This window comes from Paramisgurnus dabryanus, chromosome 1 (assembly GCF_030506205.2).
Source record: "Paramisgurnus dabryanus chromosome 1, PD_genome_1.1, whole genome shotgun sequence".
In the NCBI taxonomy this organism is placed as follows: domain Eukaryota; kingdom Metazoa; phylum Chordata; class Actinopteri; order Cypriniformes; family Cobitidae; genus Paramisgurnus; species Paramisgurnus dabryanus.
In genome coordinates, this window is record NC_133337.1 from 18,512,969 (window position 1) to 18,533,863 (window position 20,895).

General features: G+C 36.5%; 2 protein-coding genes across 2 annotated transcripts in view; one reads left to right on the forward strand and one right to left on the reverse strand.

Annotated features, from left to right (window-relative positions):
• Positions 1–2,454: 2,454 nt before the first annotated feature.
• Positions 2,455–19,091, reverse strand: ano6 (anoctamin 6). Its single transcript, XM_065273398.2, has 20 exons — positions 18,851–19,091; positions 18,015–18,082; positions 17,764–17,892; positions 15,246–15,314; positions 13,122–13,400; positions 12,924–13,037; positions 12,709–12,824; positions 12,494–12,628; positions 11,213–11,318; positions 11,017–11,077; positions 10,345–10,490; positions 10,171–10,248; positions 9,345–9,570; positions 9,095–9,264; positions 8,917–9,014; positions 7,138–7,268; positions 5,312–5,517; positions 4,826–5,031; positions 4,623–4,728; positions 2,455–4,472 (listed from the first exon to the last, which is right to left on the reverse strand). Exons 1-20 carry the CDS (start codon positions 18,936–18,938, stop codon positions 4,266–4,268), a joined length of 2,739 nt encoding a protein of 912 aa, XP_065129470.1. The 5' UTR covers positions 18,939–19,091; the 3' UTR covers positions 2,455–4,265.
• A 1,701-nt stretch (positions 19,092–20,792) lies between these two features.
• Positions 20,793–20,895, forward strand: part of LOC135758782 (sialoadhesin-like) — a 38,190-nt gene continuing 38,087 nt past the window's right edge. Inside the window, exon 1 of the mRNA XM_065273434.1 lies at positions 20,793–20,845. The gene's annotated coding sequence lies outside the window, so the exon portion shown is untranslated. The remainder of the gene's footprint in view (positions 20,846–20,895) is intronic.

Genomic DNA, 20,895 nt, shown 5'->3' on the forward strand with positions numbered 1-20,895 from the left:
TGTTTTAAAAACCCAATGGTTAAGATCATTCCTTCGTAATACAAACAGCTTGTGGTTTGTTGTTTCTTCTTCAATTTTTGAGAAAATAGGTGGCTTAGAGTTTTTGATGAGATGTGATTTTGAGTTGTCCAAATTACCTCTTAAGTTATCTGCATTCCATCAGCAAGTTCTCATGTGTTGGAAATTAGCATTTTCCCACAACTTCAGTCCACACAAAACTTGTATTTGGAACAATCGTTTTATTATACATCATAACAAATCTTTATTCTATAGGAACTGGTTTCAATATAATATTCTTTCCATACTGGACGTAATGGATACCTCTGGGAATATACTCAGTTATAATGACTTTTGTCTGAAACATAAGTTTGTATGTCACCCTAAAGAGTTTTTTACAGTTATAAAGGCCATACCTAAAAGCATGATTTTATTGATGAAAGGAATTCTTTCACATTACTCTGTAACTTTCACTCTCCCAACCCTCTGTCTTGGTGAACTCTCTATAAAAGATTGTAAATGCAACAACAAATATATTAGAACTATTTTCATCGAGAGGCTACATCCAAATAGAATTAGACGTCATTATATTTTTAAAGACTTCAACCCAAATGAAATTAAAGAGCTGAGAATGAATTACCTTATCTTTCCAAGTCTTCCCAAAGTGAAAGAACTCCACTTTAAAATAATAAATGACATATACCCATCTAAAGATTTCCTTCACTCACATTTTAATATTGAAGAAAACACTTGTCAATTTTGTGAAACTGAAATTGAAACCACTGAACATATTTTTTTTTATTGTAACTACACAAAGGAATTCTGGTCTCATTTGTATAGCAAAATGTCAAGTATTATTGCATGTGTGAATTCCCTTGAATACAAACAAATTAAGTTTGGTGTACTAAAAACTTGTCCACAACACTATCTAATTAATAACCTCTTTGACTTTGCTAAATTTTTCATTCACAAGTGTAGAATTCTTAAAACTCCTCCATCCTTTCCTCACTTCACCAGAGAACTCGAAATGCTTGCAAACTCTCTTCATACCCTTTCAAATGAAAAATCTAATGTTATTGCCAATTTTTTCAAAGATCTTTGTACCCAATAATTATTTGTAACCCCTTGTATTGTCAACATTGTTAAAAAGTATTATTTATTTTTTTTTACCATTATTTATTTTCCCTTTTTAATTCCGTTTTTTCATTATTTATATTATTTAATTGATTTTCATATTTGAACTGTAACTGGTTATGGTGCAATGTGTCTGCCTTTGAGAATTGTAGTTTGTTTTTTTTCTTATTGCAGGCCTGTTTTTGTATGTACATCTGACATTCCAATAAAAAAAAAAAAAAAAATAAAAAAAAAAAATAAAATACATTTGATTGAAAGGCATATTGATAAACTTTATTATTTAAATCTCTAAATTTGATATACATAAATAGTACAAAAATTATGTTTTTGTGTTTTTAAAATATATATGTTGAATTGATCTTGCCATAAAAAACGACATCTTTTCAGAAGACTCTTTTAATCCTTTAAGTAATAAATAATAATAATATCCAAAGCAAAATTTTTGATAGTATTTGATTTGATGTTTATTTATAATAATTGTATTTTGTTTATCCATTACTGATTATTTTTGTTATTTGGTTCGGTAAAATTATTATTTTGAATCTTTCTTGTTTTTTTGTCGCATATGTTTGTTTGTTGTTTGTAATGTTAATTTTGTAATGTTGGTTATGTTTTTGTTATGATTGTGTATCTTTGAATGTTAGGACCCCCGCAAAAACAAAATGGTACATCTCAAGGGGTTTATGCTATTAATAAAAATCATATAAAATCTATATTATAAATCACATTTTCTTTCTGTGCTGATATTTGTCTATGTATATTTAATTAAGCGCATGCACGGACACATGCACACTTTAATTTGGCTACAGTTTTTTTTATTCACTTCAATTTTATTTATATAGCATTTTTTTTTACAATTGTTTACTGTAAAGTAGTTTTACATGAAACAGAAACATAGAAAATACAAAACAGCAAAGAATAATAGCATGGCAGTTTTAAAATATAGTTAACTGTACAGTTATCCAAATTTATTTCCTTACTAGAATAATTAAATAAGTAATACTCCACCCTTTACTATACCTTTAAATCCTGTCCAGAAATTGAGTACATGGAGGTATATTCAAAATGTCTTCCAAACAGAATTATGTAAAAGGTAATAATATAACAATACTAAATAAATAAATAATACCAATAGCTACTAAAGTGAAATAGTGATATCTGTAAGATTGTAATTGTATGATAATAATGAAAGCAGTATAACTGTAATGTACAAAAGAAAGTCCAAAGCTCATGTCAGCTCCCAGTGTTATATTTTTTAGGCTTAAATGAATGAATTACATAAACTTTTCCCTCAGCATTAAGACATCACTAACAGACACAATATTATACAACAAAAATCATTTATTTATGATAACACAAACAAGATGTGGTCAATACGTGTGCAAATATATATGTAAAATAACACATATTACAAAGAGGTAACAGATATTGAAAACACTGATGGCATGCAATGTTAGTTTGATAAAATGTTAAAGGCAACTTAAGGTGACAAATACATTCTGTACCATATTAATCTGATGAACACTTTATATTCTTATAATCATAACACATGATACCACATTATAACTGTGGTATCATAGTGATCCTTTAAGGTTAATGTCAGTTAATGTAAATCTAAAACAGTGAATAAAACCTAAAAAAAAACATTTGAGTGGTTTTACCCAATATATATATATATATATATATATATATATATATATATATATAAAAATATAAATTTTGGTTGTCTGCATATTTTTGATAACCACTGGAACCCTTTAAAATATCAAAATGTTGTTTTTATACCAGAGAATAAAGTTCCATAAGATAATTAAAGCTCCAAGCAGCGATGGAAGGGCCCTCGCACGCATGTGCACCGCCACCCTATGACATTAGTAAAGCAGTGAACCAGGGGGATATGAATTAAAGTGGGTAAATATAGGTGGATATTCAAAGGGAAACTGATGTGCCACACCACCTGTGTGCAGCAGGTGGCGCTGTGACTGTAACTGATTGTTGTTATATTGATGTGTTCAGGCCTAATCAAAAGTGTGAAGTCTGGAGCAGATCAAACAATGTATGCCTGAATTACAACAGCTTCCTGTTTCATGGCGAAACATCACTCTTTGCTAGGCTGCCACGGACACGCCCTTCAATGAAAAGTCAAGATCTTCGTAATTTACCATCGCAAAGGGCTTAAGATTAGTCTCACCTGATATGATAATGATTTGATTAAATTTCTGAGAACAGTAAATCACAGCATAAAACAAGGCATTTCCTGCTGCATCTAGGTGGCGCTATGACTGAAGCTGAATATTGGCATTGAAATGTATTCAGGCCAAGACCCTTATCAAACATGTGAAGTGTGGGTCAGATTGGACATTGTATGCCTTAGTTATAAAAACTTCCTGTTTCATGGCGAAAACGTTGAACTTTGTCAGGCTGCCACGGACACACCCTCCAACGAAAAGTCAAAAGCTCCGCAATTTAACATCGCACAGGCCTTTAGATGAGATTGATCAAATATGATGACGATCTGATAAAATCTCTAGGAGGAGTTTGTTAAAGTACGAAGCATGGAAATGACAAAATTTGCACAGAAATCACAGCAAAAATTCAAAATGGCCGACTTCCTGTTGGGTTTAAAGCTTCGCTCCAAAAGACTTTTTTGTTGGTCTTGGGGTGATAGATGACCCTATCAAATTTTGTATCTGTAGGTTTTTCGTAGCGGTGGGGCTGTTCTCTTGAAATTTTGCAGGTGGCGCTATCGAGCCATTTCTACACCTCAACTTCTGGCGCCTATGCCACATGTAAATTTTCGCCACTTCTGATGTGTGTGCAACGTTTTATGACTTTTTAAGCTTGTTTAGCTTGTCAAAAATCCGATTCATTTTGGAGAAGAAAAAGTAAAAGAAACTGAGCAAAAACAATAGGGTCCTCACACCCCGGTGTGCTCGGGCCCTAATTACATTTATTTAGCATATCTATGATTTGTATTTCATAGTGCAAATGTAAAGATCTGGGCTGTTTAATCTGTATTAACTTATATTTAGCCTCTGAAATATGCGTTTCTTTAAAAATGTTTAAGGTTTGTTTAAGGTTTGCAGGGATTAAGGGGAAAGGTAAGAAAACAGGTTCACAGATATTAAATGTTTTCAGAAAGCTAAGTCCAGCTCTGGGTCTTCAATCTGGGGCTGAATGTTATCAGCGATGGGTTTCATGCGCTCTGTGAAGTGTTTGATGTTGGCTTCATGTAAGATCACCTGTGTCAGGTAATGTTCTCGCTTGATCTGCTCCTTCAGAGCTTCTGGTACATCAGGAATCATGTAGGACAGCATGAACTTTGTGAAATAAACAATGTGCTGAAAAGAGAGAAAAACAGCACGTTTACATCCTTGAACCACATCCTAGGGAACACACATACTGATTAAATATGAACCTTGAAGTCTACTTGGATTTGGATAAAAGTATCTACCAAATCATGGATCAGTGTAAATGTAGAAGTGACTGACCTCAACCACAATCATGAATGCCAGTTTGGCAGCAAGAACGTGCCAGTAATGCAAGCTGAACTCATACTGATGAGGATGATCGGGAGGATTTCTGAAATCCCGATACCTGAAGTTCAAGTGTTCATATAAAGATGAATAATAAGCACATTAATAAGTAAATGACAGACATTATTTTTTTAACTAGTAATTTTTCTCCAACTGACCTGCATGTGGTGATATTGTTGAATCTGGCGATGTTATCATTAGGTTTGCTTATGCCGTTGAAGTCTTTTGTGTCAAAGACAGACAGTGAGCTGTTGATGAAGCCCTGCATCGTGTGGTTTGAGCTGTCTGAGTGTGGATTCACAGATAACGCCCAGTAATAAACCAGACGTGGAATCATGTCAGAGGTGAAAGCGATAATAGCAGCCTACAAAAAACACAAACACACATTGATTTTTATACTGACATAATAATGTATTATCCCCCTAATCATATCCATCAAAGAAACCTTTGTGCATTTTTTATTTAAACATGATTTAGTGCGTTTAACAAGAAGAGATGCAACAATATTACAAAAGTCACGTTTTCCACACTGTCAGCTGTGTCTCTGTGTTGTGGGTCAAACCACTAAAAACACACAGATGCTAAGCGAGTGAACTTTTCTGTCCTACATTACACAACAATAAAAGTAATTTCTCTGAACACACATTTGTGACCACTGCTAGTATTGCCACTCCCTGCAGGATCGGCTGCCAGGCTCCAATGTCTTGGGCTTTTTCTGGAACGATCCGACGGAACTGAGTAGTGATTTTCCAGGCGTCCACACGGATTTCAAACAGATTATTGACAAGTGCCAGGACAGGGGCCAGTGGGAAAGATGCCACAAACAGAGTGACGAAACCAAACTGGATCACTGTGGAAATAAAACCGTGACGGTTCTGATTATCCAATTAACCATGGTTTTACTACAGTTAACTCTTTCCCCGACAGTTTTTTTTTTTTAAGTTGCCAGCCCGCATCAGCATTTTTCATGATTTTCATAAAAGTTTAATGCCTTCCAGAAAATGTTCTTCTTTAGATATATAAACATACAATATATCAAATGAAAGAACAGACCCTCTGCTTTCAAACAAAATAACTGTTTTATCCTACCTTCATTAGTTCTCTTTTAATCACCTCCCAAATATGGGTAGGTTTCTCCAAAAAAATATGAAAAAAATTTGAGCAAAAACCTGGTGGATAATAGCGGTATTGCGGACAGCCGGAAATTCTTGTCATTGGCAGAGAAACGTTTTCTCTTAATTGACGAGATAACTTGTCAATGGCAGGAAAGGAGTTAAATACATAAACATACAATATATCAAATGAAAGAACAAGACCCCCTGCTTTCAAACAAACAAAAATGTTCTCTTTTTATCATCTCTCAAATATGGGTAGGTTTCTTCAAAAATCCAAAATTTTGAGCAAAAAGCTAAGATAATTGGATTTTTGTAAAAGACTTCTGATAGAAATCGAATTTAGAGAATTTAGTACTTTCACAATGAATAAATAATCGTCTCATCGTGATTGTTTGACCTTATTGCGATGATTTTAGATCACCGCAATAATTGCACATCTCTTTAAAAAACACAAGGAGGAGCTGTAGCACCTGTATAAATGAGACTATATGAGATGGCACACTTATCTGACAGTGTAACGCTATACATTGCAAAGCCATTCAGTACAGTGGGAAATAAAACATTTAAAGAAATGCTGCAGAACTTTGATAAGTAGTATGAACTGCCAGGTAAAACATTTCCAAAACAGCAATTCCAAATTTAGGGAAGTGAAGGATGCTATAAAGATCTGTAAAGAATTGATTTTTTTGCAGCCACAGACGTGGTCCAGTACTAATATGACCTTAGTAGGATTGGTGTCTGTTTAAGGCCTGTTCTGGTATAGTCAGTTTATTTTGATTGCATTTTTATTTTCAGTTGTTGGTCAGACACTTTTTTGGGTTTATTTCTTATAAAGAAATTTCAGTTTTTGAAAGATATATTTGTGTGAAAATTATTTCATGAACAAAAAAAATGTATGAGAATTAAATGTTGAAGCAATAAACAGACAATTATTCATCATAATCGTCAAAGTCCTAAAATAGGCAATTAATCGTCATAATTGTCACAATTTATAAGATAATTAACAATCAGCCAAATTGTATAATCGGGACAGCCCTACAGAGCGATGATCAAAAAAATACACAAACTGATTGACTTGGGGGGTTGCTTCCGGTTTCTATAAGTTGTGTAAGAGCGCCATCTGGTGGATAATAGTGGAAATACGGATTGCCGGAAAAACTTGTCATCGGCAAGGAAGCATTTTCTCTTAATTGACGAGTTGACTCATCAGGGAAAGAGTTGAAATCATGATTACTGTAGTAAAACCACGGTTTTGCTAATAGTAATCAATACACAAAAAACATGGTTAATTTTCATAAGGAACATGCTGATCGAATGACAGTGTTTCACGAGTTATGATGTGCGTAACAACTCACCCATCTCCAGGTATTCATAAAACAGTCCGAGCTTCCCCAATGGCTGGAGTTGATAATCCTGTTCCCAACGTGGCATCACTTTCTCTGAAGCCACCTGAGTGCAATGACGGGATATCAGATTCTTTACCCACCTAAAAACATAAATGTTTATTAATTGCTGCTTGCTTTTTGAATCTGTCCTGTGCTAAACATTTATTACATCATGGGCCCTATTTTAAGGATCTGAAACGCAAGTGCGAAGTGCAAAGCGCAAGTCACTTTGTGGGCGGATCTTGGGCGCTGTTGCTATTTTCCCGGCAGGAGAAATAACTCTTGCGCCAGGCGCAAATCAATAAGGGGTTGGTCTGAAGTAGGCTCATTATTCATAGGTGTGGTTTGGGCGTAACATCAAATAAACCAATCAGAACGTCATCCAACATTCCCTTTAAACGCAAGGGCGCAAGTTCCATGGCGGGTTGCTATTATTATGACGGATTTTCCAGGCGCACGCCAGGAGCGGTTCACAGCCGAGGAGACCGACGTTCTTGTAAGAGCAGTCAAAGACAGAGAAGTTGTTTTGTATGGGGATGGGGTTAAACAGGCGTGGGAGGAAATAGCCACAATTGCGCAGCAATGTCCTCTGCTGCCTCTGCACAGGACCTGACGCCAGCAGAGGACATTGCTGCGTCCACCCTCACCGCTGTAGGCCAAGATACGCAAGCAGTCCAACCCCAAAGTACACTTACAAATCAAGTTCACATACATTAAGGTTTCTTATGAAAACATTTTAATTATTATTTAAATAAAATAAACGTAATACAGCCACACAACAAACTTATGAAAATATTTTAATCGTTATTTGCATGATAATTTTTTAATGCAGCCACACAAAATAAATAAAAACTATCACCACAATGCTCACCACAATGATTTCCCTTATCTCATGTGTTAATATTTTTTATGATTTGCAAAAATAACTGTTGCATCTGTTTAGATTAGATAAACAAAGTGTGTGCGCGTTGTGCACGCTATACATTATGGTCAAGCATGCGCCCTTAAAATAGCATAATGAACAACGCGCAACGGACTTTAGACTAGTTTTTTCTGGTCAGTGGCGCATTTGGAGGGAAAAACCCGCTGTGCGCCGGTGCAAAATAAAAATTGATACATGCGTCACTGACAAAGTCAATTGCGCTGGGTGCAAGATAGGGCCCAAAAGCTTCAACAACTTCTGATGTAATACGTAAACATTTATTAAAAGTGTTTGTTAAAACGAGATTGACATTTTGATTGTTTTCTAAATACATATATGTTACACACTTGCTAAAGCTCTGTGTTTTTCTGTATTACTACTGTACAGGTTTCAGATTTGTTAAAACCTTGTACATTTAAATTTTTTCTTAATAAAGCCAATTCAATTGTGAATGTACAATCCTAAAAGCTGCCTTCATGTGCAAATGCTACCTCCAAAGTTATTGAAAGTAACGAGAGCTGGTTTATTGCCACGCTGCCCAAATTTTCAGACACAGCCCATATGAAGTTCATGCATCAAGTGTTATCATACTCTTATGTATTGTAACAGTTGTTTATGATTATTTAACAGGTGATGCAATATATAATATGCTTTTTATAAAGGGTTAGAATGTCCTTATAATGCATAATAAATACAGGCTTCATTAAATGTGTTATCAAGATTTCTTTGAATTTCTCTTCATGTACAAACTATTGCCTTGTTGACATTGCTGTATTATTATATCTATAAAACAAGTCATCATCGTGTACTTGGTGCAGGACACTCACGGCATAAGGACTTCCTGGATGTTATTCACGACGGCTTTTCCTGTCATGATGATGGCCAACTGTGTTGTGAGTTCAGTCAAACAGCCGCCCGGATCGCACTGAACACATGAGAGACAAACAAAACACATCAGATCTGATACATTTCTTACTAGTTTAAATGCACACACAAATGTCTCACTTCCTCATTGCGATATGCTCCCAGCCAGTAGACGGGCTTCCCTGGATATCCAACTATCTTCCCCTTGAAGAAAGCGATGTAGAAACAAGACGAGTAAAAGTTCACAAACTGAAAGAGGAACATCTTCAGCGTCAGGCTGTTCTCGTATTCGGTTCTGGTCCGCGGCAGCTCTGTGGCACACAACGACAGATTATTTGAATGCAACATTCCACACGATTTGGCCTGACTTGTTTTATAGATGACTTCTTACCGAAGTCAGTGATCCAGATGGCCACTCTCTCATAAAGCTGATTGAGAAGCATGATGATGGCGAAGCTGATGATGGAGGCCGTGATGGACGTCGCCATCTGAGGGGTCACGTACTCTTTAAATGGCTCCAGGTCCTTCAGACCCGAGCGCAGTTTAGTGGAGAAAACCATAAACATGGCCAAACGGTACACGATCACCCCGACCACTGATGCTATAATCAGCATAATCTGAAGCAACAAAAAAATCAAACACAGATAAAGGATTTTATTCAAGTTAAATCCACAAACCATTAAACTTCTGTTATCTTACATATGTTTAAAGGCGGGGTGCATGTTTTTTGAAAAACACATGGAAAAGGGAGTCGAGCCGAGTACCAAAACACGCTTGCAGCCAATCAGGGCGTGTCTACTAACCGACATCTCAGCCTGGGTTGCGTATGTATGGGGCGGGTCTATCAAAAGAAGGTCTAGATTATATTGGGGTAGGGGCGTGTTTGTTTAGGTGATTTCAAATATCAACATTGGCTTTCAGAGATCATGCACCCTGCCTTTAACTGAACATTCAGAAACTAATACAACCCGCAGTTTTGTGCACGTCACAAACTATGAAAAATATAAAGTACAATCTCGCCCAGCGAGATGTCATCAAGTTCGTATGAACACAAACATTTCTCAACCAATCAGAATTATGCATTCAACAACACCGTGGTCTAATGTTGAGTAATAATACCAGGAATGTGATTTATTTTGTGTTAAGTGTAAGATGTCTAAAACAAAAATAGGTAGATTCATAACAGGAGAGAAAGAGGAGAAAAACAGAGAGATTACCCAAAATGCAACAGTGCCAATCCCACATGACACTCTCATGCATTTCCCACAGGCTGTGTAAGGCACTTTCTCTGTGGTCTGAATGAAACACAAACACAGATCATATTCACAACACAGTTTGAGTTTCATACACTACTGGTGATATTTGACATTCACCTTCATTTAAACTCTGACCTGCGTTACAGGGTTCAGTCTTTCATAGACACATTTTGCCTCATATTCGGGTCGGGGCTGTTCCTCCTGCTGCAGGAACTCCACTGTGTCCCATTCATGTTCCAACTCGGCCTGGTATCTTTTCCAGAATTCCAGAAACAGCGTCACTGTGAAACAAGATGCAAAAACTTTACAGAAAGCTACACTTATTGCAAACACAAATGTTGTCTAAACTTGTATTGAGATGCTTGTGGAAATAAATAATAATGAAATAATCTTGAAGTGCAGTCTGTTAGTGGCCATACAGACAAAATGACAACTGTGGAAATACATGAATAATGAGAAGTGACTATTTCACAACATTTCTCTGAATGCAAGCAGAAAATCTGTCAGAGATTTCGAAATGTATTGCTAATAAGAGGAGAGAACCTATGACAAATCTGAGTCCATGAAGCTCACTAATGCTCATTGTATAAGTCACGTACACCCTTGCATGTTTCATCAGATTGCCGGATGTTGCCTTACAGTGTGTGTGTGTGTGTGTGTGTGTGTGTGTGTTTGTGTGTAACATAAACAGACTGTGGGGAGTCTGTGGTTATGCCATCTGAAGCTTGTGTCGTACACAATATGTCGGCCACCACCATAATCATGTGATCATGTGTGTTTTGAGACTATGGTGCTAAAATCACTCACCCCAAACTGACATGAAAACCGCAAAGACTAACGTCCCAAAGTTATCAAATATACACAGTCTCTGTGAGGAAATACAAACACACAATCAGATTCACAGAGAACAAACACAGATCAGACGTAAAATCCTTAAATCCTCTATTGATGTTGAGGGTGTGTAAAGCCCTGACACAATACTAGCAGGTTCAGATGAACTCACTTTTGAAGACTCACACGTGATGTTCAGTCTCCAGTATGGACAGTCTATATCGCACTGTGGGCACATGATAATCTTTCCACCAATCAGAGGGTCGCACACCTCTTTGCTGCCCAATCAAAGAACAGATCAATAGTCACAAAGTGCTAATCCACATTCACATCACAAACAGTCCAGCAAACAGTTAATCAAACGTTAAAGGGACACTACACTTTTATGAAAATATGCTCTTTTTTAGAGTTAAACATTTAATTTGAACCGTTTTGGAATCCATTTAGCCGATCTCCGGGTCTGGCGCTAGCATTTTTAGCATAGCTTAGCAATAGCATTATCCATTGAATCTGATTAGACCATTTAGCATCACGCTCAAAATTCACTAAAGAGTTCTGATATTTTTCCTATTTAAAACTTGACTCTTCTGTAGTTACATCGTGTACTCTCATTCTGGCGTAATAATCAAGGAATTTGCTGCCGTAACATGGCTGCAGGAGGTGCAATGATATTACGCAGCACCCGAAAAAAGTCCCCTTGGTAACTTTTATTAGCAGGGGACTATTTTCGAGCACAGCGTAATATCATTGCGCCTCCTGCAGCCATGTTACGGAAGCAAAGTCCTTGATTATTACGCCAGAATGAGAGTATAGTTCCTAGTCATATCTGCTTAGAAAATCGCAACTTTTAATTTTTTCGTCTGTCTTGGTACACGATGTAACTACAGAAGAGTCAAGTTTTAAATAGGAAAAATATCAAAACTCTTTGGTTATTTTTGAGAGCAATGCTAATGGTCTAATCAAATTCAATGGATTATGCTAAGCTATGCTAAAAGTGGCCAGACCCGGAGATCAACTGAATGAATATTAAAACAGAAAAAATCTAATGTTTTACTCTAGGGGAACTGGAAAATGTGCATATTTTCAAAAAAAGTGGAGAGTCCCTTTAAGAATCAGATATTCCTAGGAATTGCATTAGTTTATTCGCAACAAGTTGTTGACACTGTCCCACTTAACCTGAAATATTTATTTCTTACATTATAAGATCAGCATGGCCAGTTTTATTTCAGGAAGTGAGGGGATTTTATTACTACTGTATATTATTTAATTGTGTAAAGTCTGAGATAAAGAGCATCAAAGTCACTCATTGATTTCAATCTTTGATATCATCTTACATAGTCAATATAAAAAATATCAAGGTTACATTTTCAAGATTATATGTGATGTCTAGACAAAAAAAGTGTACAAATAAAGAGTGATCAGGTTTCACAAGTGTCGATCTTCGGGGCTATACCTCCACGTGCTGCTCTCTCTGGTTGTATATCCATAAATGAAACAGCCAAGTCCGACCGCAGCGGCCAGAGTTAACATGACAGTGTAGAAACCCAACCAGGCAAAATAAATACCGATCTTTTCTCCATAATACTTCCTAAAATCAAAGGCACATTATCAGATGGGTTTGGTACGGAGGGATCAGAGACTACAGGACACACATTATGAGATCTGCACCTTATTAAGTTTAGAGGTTGCATCTTGTAGAAGTTCTTGGGATGAGCCCATTCATTATATAGCAGATATCGTTCATTAGGGCAATCCGGCTCTTCAGACTTCACATTAAATCTGCACTGTTACACAAATCATAAGCAATATCAGCACAAAGATCACTACTCTCACGTATTTATACATCATGGTAGAGGTACACGAACAAGAAGGTGAACTCCTACATCATGTAATGGATAAGCAGCTTTGTACACGCCTCCATCCAACAGCTTAGAGATGCCGAACTTCTTAACATTTCCCTTCACGTCATACGGAGCTCGGCTAAGGATGTAATACGCCTGCGGCCAACAGCATAACATAACACATGAAAATGTATGCATGCATCCATGAAAATTGCAGCTTAGATTGTGATGCTCACGTACCATTCTGCTTCTCATGGCCGGTGTGAAAAACTGCTCTCTGTCTTTCACGTAGAAATACTCCAGCTGATCTTTTCTGAAGGGTGCGGTGAAGTATTCGGTCTCTTTGGCGATGAGCTCCCGATCGGGGTAGAAATGCTTTGTGAAGCAGTTGTATGAAAACGAACGTGGAGTGAGATCATTGGGCTGAATGGGCAGTTTGATGTGCAGAACCTCAGCGTATGTACACAGGACGTCAAAGGGGAGGTGCATTTTTACAAAGAATTGTTTCTCATCCACCACCTGCAAAACACACAGCCAGAGATGAAGGTCTTGTAATCTGCGCTAGGACTAGGAATAACAACATTCCTGCATTTTGTGACAACAGGTTGAGACAGGATTTAATGGCACATATTGTTTTTAATAATTTTGAAATCTTATCTTCTATATACAGGGGCATCAGTGTGTGTTGAAAAGTGGGGACAAAAGATCAGATGAAAAAACATTATAGCAGGACAGTAAAAATATGAAATAACAGCGCATCAAAAATGGGTTTAGCGTAGGCCTGCACATGAACAGTCCCTGCAACACCAGCTCAACTGGACAGTTCCAAAGCACCATACTGTAGAAAACAGCAGCATGTTAAAGGAACACGCCCACATTTTGGGAATTTAGCTTATTCACTGTATCACCCAGAGTTAGATAAGTCCATACATACCTTTCTCATCTCTGTGAGTGCTGTAACTCTGTTTGACACAGTCCCCGCTAGCTTAGCTTAGCACAAAGAACATTTTCCTATTTATGTGTTGTGATTTGTATAGTCACACCGTGTACAAATAACAAGGTCATGTGAGACACAGCCATCTTTAAACAGTATACATACTGGGAACTATATTCTCCGAAAACGAATCACTGCTACTTGTGCGGAGTGATTTGCACAACTCTGACCGAACTCTCTGCTTCAGGGGGATTATCGGGTGCTGTGAGCAAATCACTCCGCCCAAGTAGCAGTGCTTCGCCTTCTGAGAATATAGTTCTCTGTATGTATACTGTTAAAAGATTGCTGTGTCTCATATGACCTTGTTATTTGTACACGCTGTGACTATTCAAATAACAACACCTAAATAGGAAAATGTTTGCGTTATTTTGTTACTTATTGGGAGCAGTATGCTAGCTGGAGCCATTTACTTCCAGTCTTTGTGCTAAGCTAAGCTAGAGGGGGCTGCGTCAGACAAAGTTATAACACGCACGGAGATGAGAAAGGTATGTATGGACTATCTAACTCTGGGGGATACAGTCAATAAGCTAAACTCCCAAAATGTGGGCGTGTTCCTTCAATCAATGATTACAATGATTTTCTGAACATTTTTACCAAATGCTTTCAAAAAGTGGTGGGGACAAAAACAGCCATTTCAAAAAGTGGTGGGGACAAAAACAGCCATTTCAAAAAGTGGTGGGGACATGTCCCCAGCATCCCCAGTGTAAACGACACCCATGTCTATAAACATTACCACAGTTTGTACTACTTATGGGTCTATTTAGCACATTTGACCATGCATACATTATTCAGTAGAATTCTGCAAATTTTCCTCCGGTAATAAAATATGCATGAGTTAGCCTTCTAGACTTATAAGAGGGATGCGATTTGCTCGGAGAATAGGAGGGATTATCCCCCCTCTGGTCTTTATATCCCTGCCCTTTTAATCCCTTGACCATTATTAATGGTCATCAAACAGCATATAAATGGCCTAAAATAAAGATAAATGAATATAAGTCCGACTCTCATGCCAGACCGGAGCAGTTCGAATCTCGCTCAGGGCAGGTGCAAGTAGGACTGGTTACATTTCTTTACATATTTTACAGTTACAAGAAATAGCTTAATGCACTAAATAATCAGCCTGTGGTTCATAATTTATTTTCATAAATACAAATATTTGTATAAAATCTCACAAATCGCACCCGGGTTATAAGGTTTCATACGAATGGAACTCCCGTAACTCCCATAGAGGTGGGATTTCTGTATTGTACAAATAAAGAAGGTAATTCATTATAAAAAACAAACAGACTTTTGCCTCTTATACTTCCTGTGACCTGGATAAAAACTCTCTGCTAACAGGATGAATTCAAGGTGACAAAAGACAAACTTACAGATTGTATTGCTTCCATTTCCACACCCATATTCATCAGACTCGCTTCAAAACACTCTCTCCTCCGTAGCTGAGAAATAAAGGACAAATGTATGTTAAACAACTTGAACTTTAAAGGAACAGTATGTAGGATTGTGGCTAAAACTGGTACTGCAATCACCCAACTATTGGCCAATACACAAAATGACAACATAAACATCAGTTGAGGGCTGCAACTCCACTTTTTAAATGACAATATCCTGGCCAGACCACTGTCGTCAGTGATATAAGTATTTGAAATGAAAATGATTTCTAAATGTCTAGTGACATATCAGGACCATTTTATGATTAAGTGATATAAATTTCTTACATGCTGTTCCTTTAAATACACATTTCTGGTCATTTAACTTGCTTTGCCAACTTTTCCTTACTTATGACATCACAAGTCTGTTTTCATTCATTCATTACATTTATATAACAGTACTCAAAACACTTTACAAATGAAAAGGGGATTCTTCTCAACCACCACCAATGTGCAGCATCCACGGATGATGCGACGGCAACCATATTGCGCCAGTATGCCCACCACACACCAGCTTATTAGTGGAGAGGAGACAGATTGAATAGCCAATTAGTATATATGGGGATGATTAGTAGGCTAATGGGCAAATTTGGCACACCTACTCTTTTTGAAAGACATCCTGGAATTTTTACGGCCACAGACAATAAGAACATCGGTTTAGCGTCTCATCTAAAGGAAGGTGCGTTTTGACTAGGGATGTCACGAGAACCGATACTTCGGTACCAAGTCGATACCAAATTTTTTTTAAACATGACGGTACTTTCTTTCTCTGGTACCGGAGGTACCGAGGCTGCAATACTCTTCCGGGACTGATGGGGGCAGCATATACGCGCGTGTGTATTTGACGCTCCACAATAGTTAAAGAAGAGGAAGAACGCCTCAGACAAACACACGGGAATCTCTCTAAAGTAGTTTGTCGCTATCAAACATAGAATTTGGCAAAGCTCTTGAAAGACAGACACCCCGATCTCTTTAAAGAATTCGAGATAAGTTTTAATTCACATTAACATTATATACAAACTGTAAAACTTTAATTTTATACTGAAACCCAGACCCTATATTATGTTTGTTTGAGGCAGCTGGCATTAATGCCGTGTAACCAGCTAACTTTATGCTAGATGTTAATGTTTTGTGTAAGTCAGTTGTTTGTTAATGAGTGACGCTGCATTTGCAACTTTATAAAGTTGCGACCATGCATCGCCATTTAGTCATCCTGTCAGCAAAATGTAGCCTAATGTCACTGGATGAAGTATTAAAATGTTAAGGGTTTTTAATAACTATTTTCATCCTGCAACAATGTGAGTGATATTAAACTAATGCTTGCATTCAGAGTATGTGTATGTGCACGTGTGTGTGTTTATAAGTGCACCTTAGCACCTGTAGCTTTAGCTGATTTATTAGTCATTGTCAGACAGTATGTTAAATAAATAAAATGTATTTCTTATTCTCTCTTTTTTTTAACAGTATCAGCCAGATGAGGATGTACACCAAGAGAGTCAGGAGAAAAGTCAACAAACATTAACACAGACAACCTAAACAGAAGCTCTTAAAAGTTTTCTATAATGTTGAAATGTTTTATTAAAAAAAAATATTTAAGTATAATTGTTCTTTTTTTACACACTGTGGTACCGACTTAGGTACCGAGTACCGTGTACTTTTTGTGGTATTGGTACCGACTACTAGATTTTTGGTACCGTGACATCCCTAGTTTTGACAGTATAATGTCTGTCTCCGTCACTATACTGGGGTGTTAAGACCCACACAGACCACAGGGTGATCAGCAGCACCCCGTGCTGGAATCACTATCACCTCTACCAGCAGCAACATAGTATTCCCAAGAGGTCTCCCATCCAAGAACTAACCAGGCTCAACCCTTCTAAGCTCAGGGGGCAACCACTCTTGGGCTACACAGGGTGATATGGCTGCTGGTGTTTTAATATTCAGCCATTCCCTTCAAGCCACCGGCATCTATTCTGATTTGAAACATTATTCATTCCATTTTTTTATTTTATATAAACTATTTAACTATTTAATTAAGGTATAATAACCATACATTGTGACATTTTTTTAATCTGCTCCATGCAAATTCTGCAAAAAAAAAAAGATAATAATACTAATCATACGAGTAGAGTTTTTAGTTGATTAATCAAATTAAACACATTTAGTAATCATGTACAGCTCACATGAGGCATTTATTTATTTTGTTGCATGTATTACTGAAAGCCTTGTCTCTGGTCAGTTCACTATGGGTACAGTGTCATTCATTTCAACGTTTGGAGCTCTTTATATGTGTTATATGATTTGAATGATTCATTAATAATTTTAATGAAAACAAATAATAACTCATGAAAATGTACATATCTAGTTACGAGGCAAAATATCTTAAGACTCAATTTTTAACTGATTATACTTATGATTAAAAGGTTATAGTTTAAGAGAGATGTTTATGGGGTCTTACTTTTCTTCTGTAGACTGAGGCTTTTTTTCCAGTTGCAGTTTTGGACTCATCTTCATAGACTAAAATAAAGTCAATTCGCCTCTTTCCATCATTAAAAAACAATGAATCTGGATTATTATTGAACTCCGTCTGCAAACAAACAAATGCCATTAGCTATTGATTTAATACTGGATGTAAGCATTTATGAAGTTCATTTATTAAGTTTATACAACATTTTAGTTTAGATGTAGACAAAAAGGAAATCAACAAACCAGTTCAACTTTTGGCACAGCTTCACCTTTACGAACAGATTTGTAGGTTGGCAACCCTTCAGAATAAACTGAGAAAAATATAACACAATACATCACAATAAACCAAATACCTTTCTGTAGCCATTACCATTAACCAACCAAAGCCACATTGAATACATACTAATAATATTTTCTTTGGCAGAGTAAATTCAATAGTCATGACAGATAGGACATCAGCATGTTGAGCTGACAACCAAGTTCAGCAAATAAGACTTTGAATGATCTGATTTACTGTTTACTTACAGTGAAGGGAAACCCCAAGCAAAACAAATAAACACACAGACTGCAAAGCATAATGGGAAAAATTTAACTCAAATCAGATGTTGCTTGTCAGATGGAAAATATCCATAGTAACGGATTGAAAACAAGCCGTACAAGGAAAACTCATTCATCCCAGAAATTACAAACATCCATTACATCACATAAAACAAACCAGACCTGACACACATTTCATGAGAATGTTATAAATGTCCGTTAGACTTCTGATGAAGTTTCAAATGTCTAACGTTAACTTGTCTTTCTGGTTTATCAACATGTTTGTGTTGTATTTTTGTGACTTATGCAAATATATAATCAGTGCCATTTTCGTTTCCAGTCAGTAACGTGAAGTTTCAAAAGAAGCTGAATAGGTTTTTAGCACAGTATTTCACACGATTTCTGAAGTGTCACATTTGAAACTTAACCTCTTCCTGTCTTTCACATGCAGAACCAGAGCAAAAAATACAGAAAAAAGCGCTCTCAAACATGTAAGAGTTAAGACATAAGAGTGATTAAATGATATTAAGATATAAACTTACCCATATCCGACATTAGAGTCATTTCCACATCCTCCTCCTCTATATCTGAGTCGAGCTCAGTAATATTATTGTCTTCTGTTTCACTCATGTTAACTAAATTACAACACACAAACTAACGCAACATGTAATAGATTTGTCAAAGTGATTCACAGAATCAAAAACAAAAGTGTAACACAACAAAAGGCGCGATGCGAAGTCTCTTCCAGTCTAAACTCGCTCGTGTAGGTGGGGTCGGAGGAGGAGGAGGGTTTTGGGGGCTTTTATGACAGATCTGAATATGACACAGTGTGTGTAATATTCAAGATGTAAAAACTTATAAAAAACTTATACACATATAAAGAAAGAACTTAAATATATTGGTAAATGGTTTTTAATCATCATATTCGTTTCGGTGCGTTTGTTTTGAAACTCTGCGCATTTACATTAAGTTCAAAACGTTAAACCGCACGTTGCGCACACGGAACCTTTTTCTCGAGTTCTAATACGGACAATTTTAAATGACGGACAATTGTATGTGTTTTTTGTTGGTTCGGTCTCGTGTGCTATAATTTACAGAATAAACTTAAATGGCGAAACACATTGTAATGTGACAATATAAATACTGACGTCACTTTTACAATGTGTACTTTTAGCTGCTATAAAGTTTATTATTGAGAAAGAAAGTGACAAATTACAACTGAAGAAAAAAATAAATGTAACAAAAGTAATCTAGAACATCATCTAACACATTTGATTTTGTTTTAGATCACTTTAGTAATATTTCGTCTTTATGCTTACATTCATTTATTTGTTCAGTTTCGAATATATTCTGTTATATACTTACTAGAGCGTAAAATATAGGAATTTAAGAAACTCAATTGATAATAGAAGTAAAGCAAAATCTGTGTTAAACTGCTCCATAAATCTTTCAATCATCTGTTTTATGTTTCTCACACGTATAGCCTCACTCCTGCTTACATAAAACGTTACAGTATATAAACCGATTGAACACAGGTTTGAATTTGTGAGCAATGGAGTTAACTGTACAGTCAGTGCAATCAAATGTTTATTCTTAGTCCTCTAGATGGCGCTGGTTTACAGGAATGTGTCGTGAAATACGAACACGCATTCCTTCAACATTTAACCCTCGTGTGGTGTTCATTTTTTTGTTGCTTAGACGATGTTTGTGGGTCTAGTGGACCCACATCATTATTCGTATCTTAAACCAATGCAGTCATACAAATACTTTTAGCTATATTACAAGTAACATAGGCAGAATTTATGGTTAATATTTGTCATTTATCACTGGTAGGGGATTATTTAGGGGATTATAAAGTGCTATTCGTTTTTATGATCATATAAAATAAAAGAAGAAAATTATATTCTGATCCACTGATCCAGATATTGGGGGAAACATGTTTATCTTAAATAAACAGTAGCAACACTGGACACACACGCACGCACGCACGCACGCACGCACGCACGCACGCACGCACGCACGCACACACACACACACACACACACACACACACACACACACACACACACACACACACAATGAGTAAATTTTTTCATCCCCTGACTCTTCTCACCTTCATTTGACAAATGAAGTAGATCATTACAGAGTTTATCCAATATAACAATGGAAGCAGCTTTTATTGTTAATGATGTATAAACACAGATGCCACACACAATATTGCTGAATTATGGAGTATTTCTTGTTATTCTAATGGGACTTTTAAATGTTCAGTGGCTGGAGTTCAAAGTATTCAACAGGTTTGAAATGTTTGTACCTTAAAAGAGGTCTCACCACACAATAGATTTGTGTTTTTTGTGTTTATTAAATGATTATGTTTTGTGATTATTTGCATGTTTCTGTGAAATAAAAGAGGAAGTTGTATGTACCTCTGATGATTATAATATCAGTGTAGGACACAACACTGTTTAGTCTGCAGTCATCAGAGTTCCCATAACTGACACCAAATATTCTGCACTGAGCAGAATTCTTCTTTTCTGGTAAGTTACCGTGTATGAGACCTCTTGTACATTTATTTCTTTATGTTATA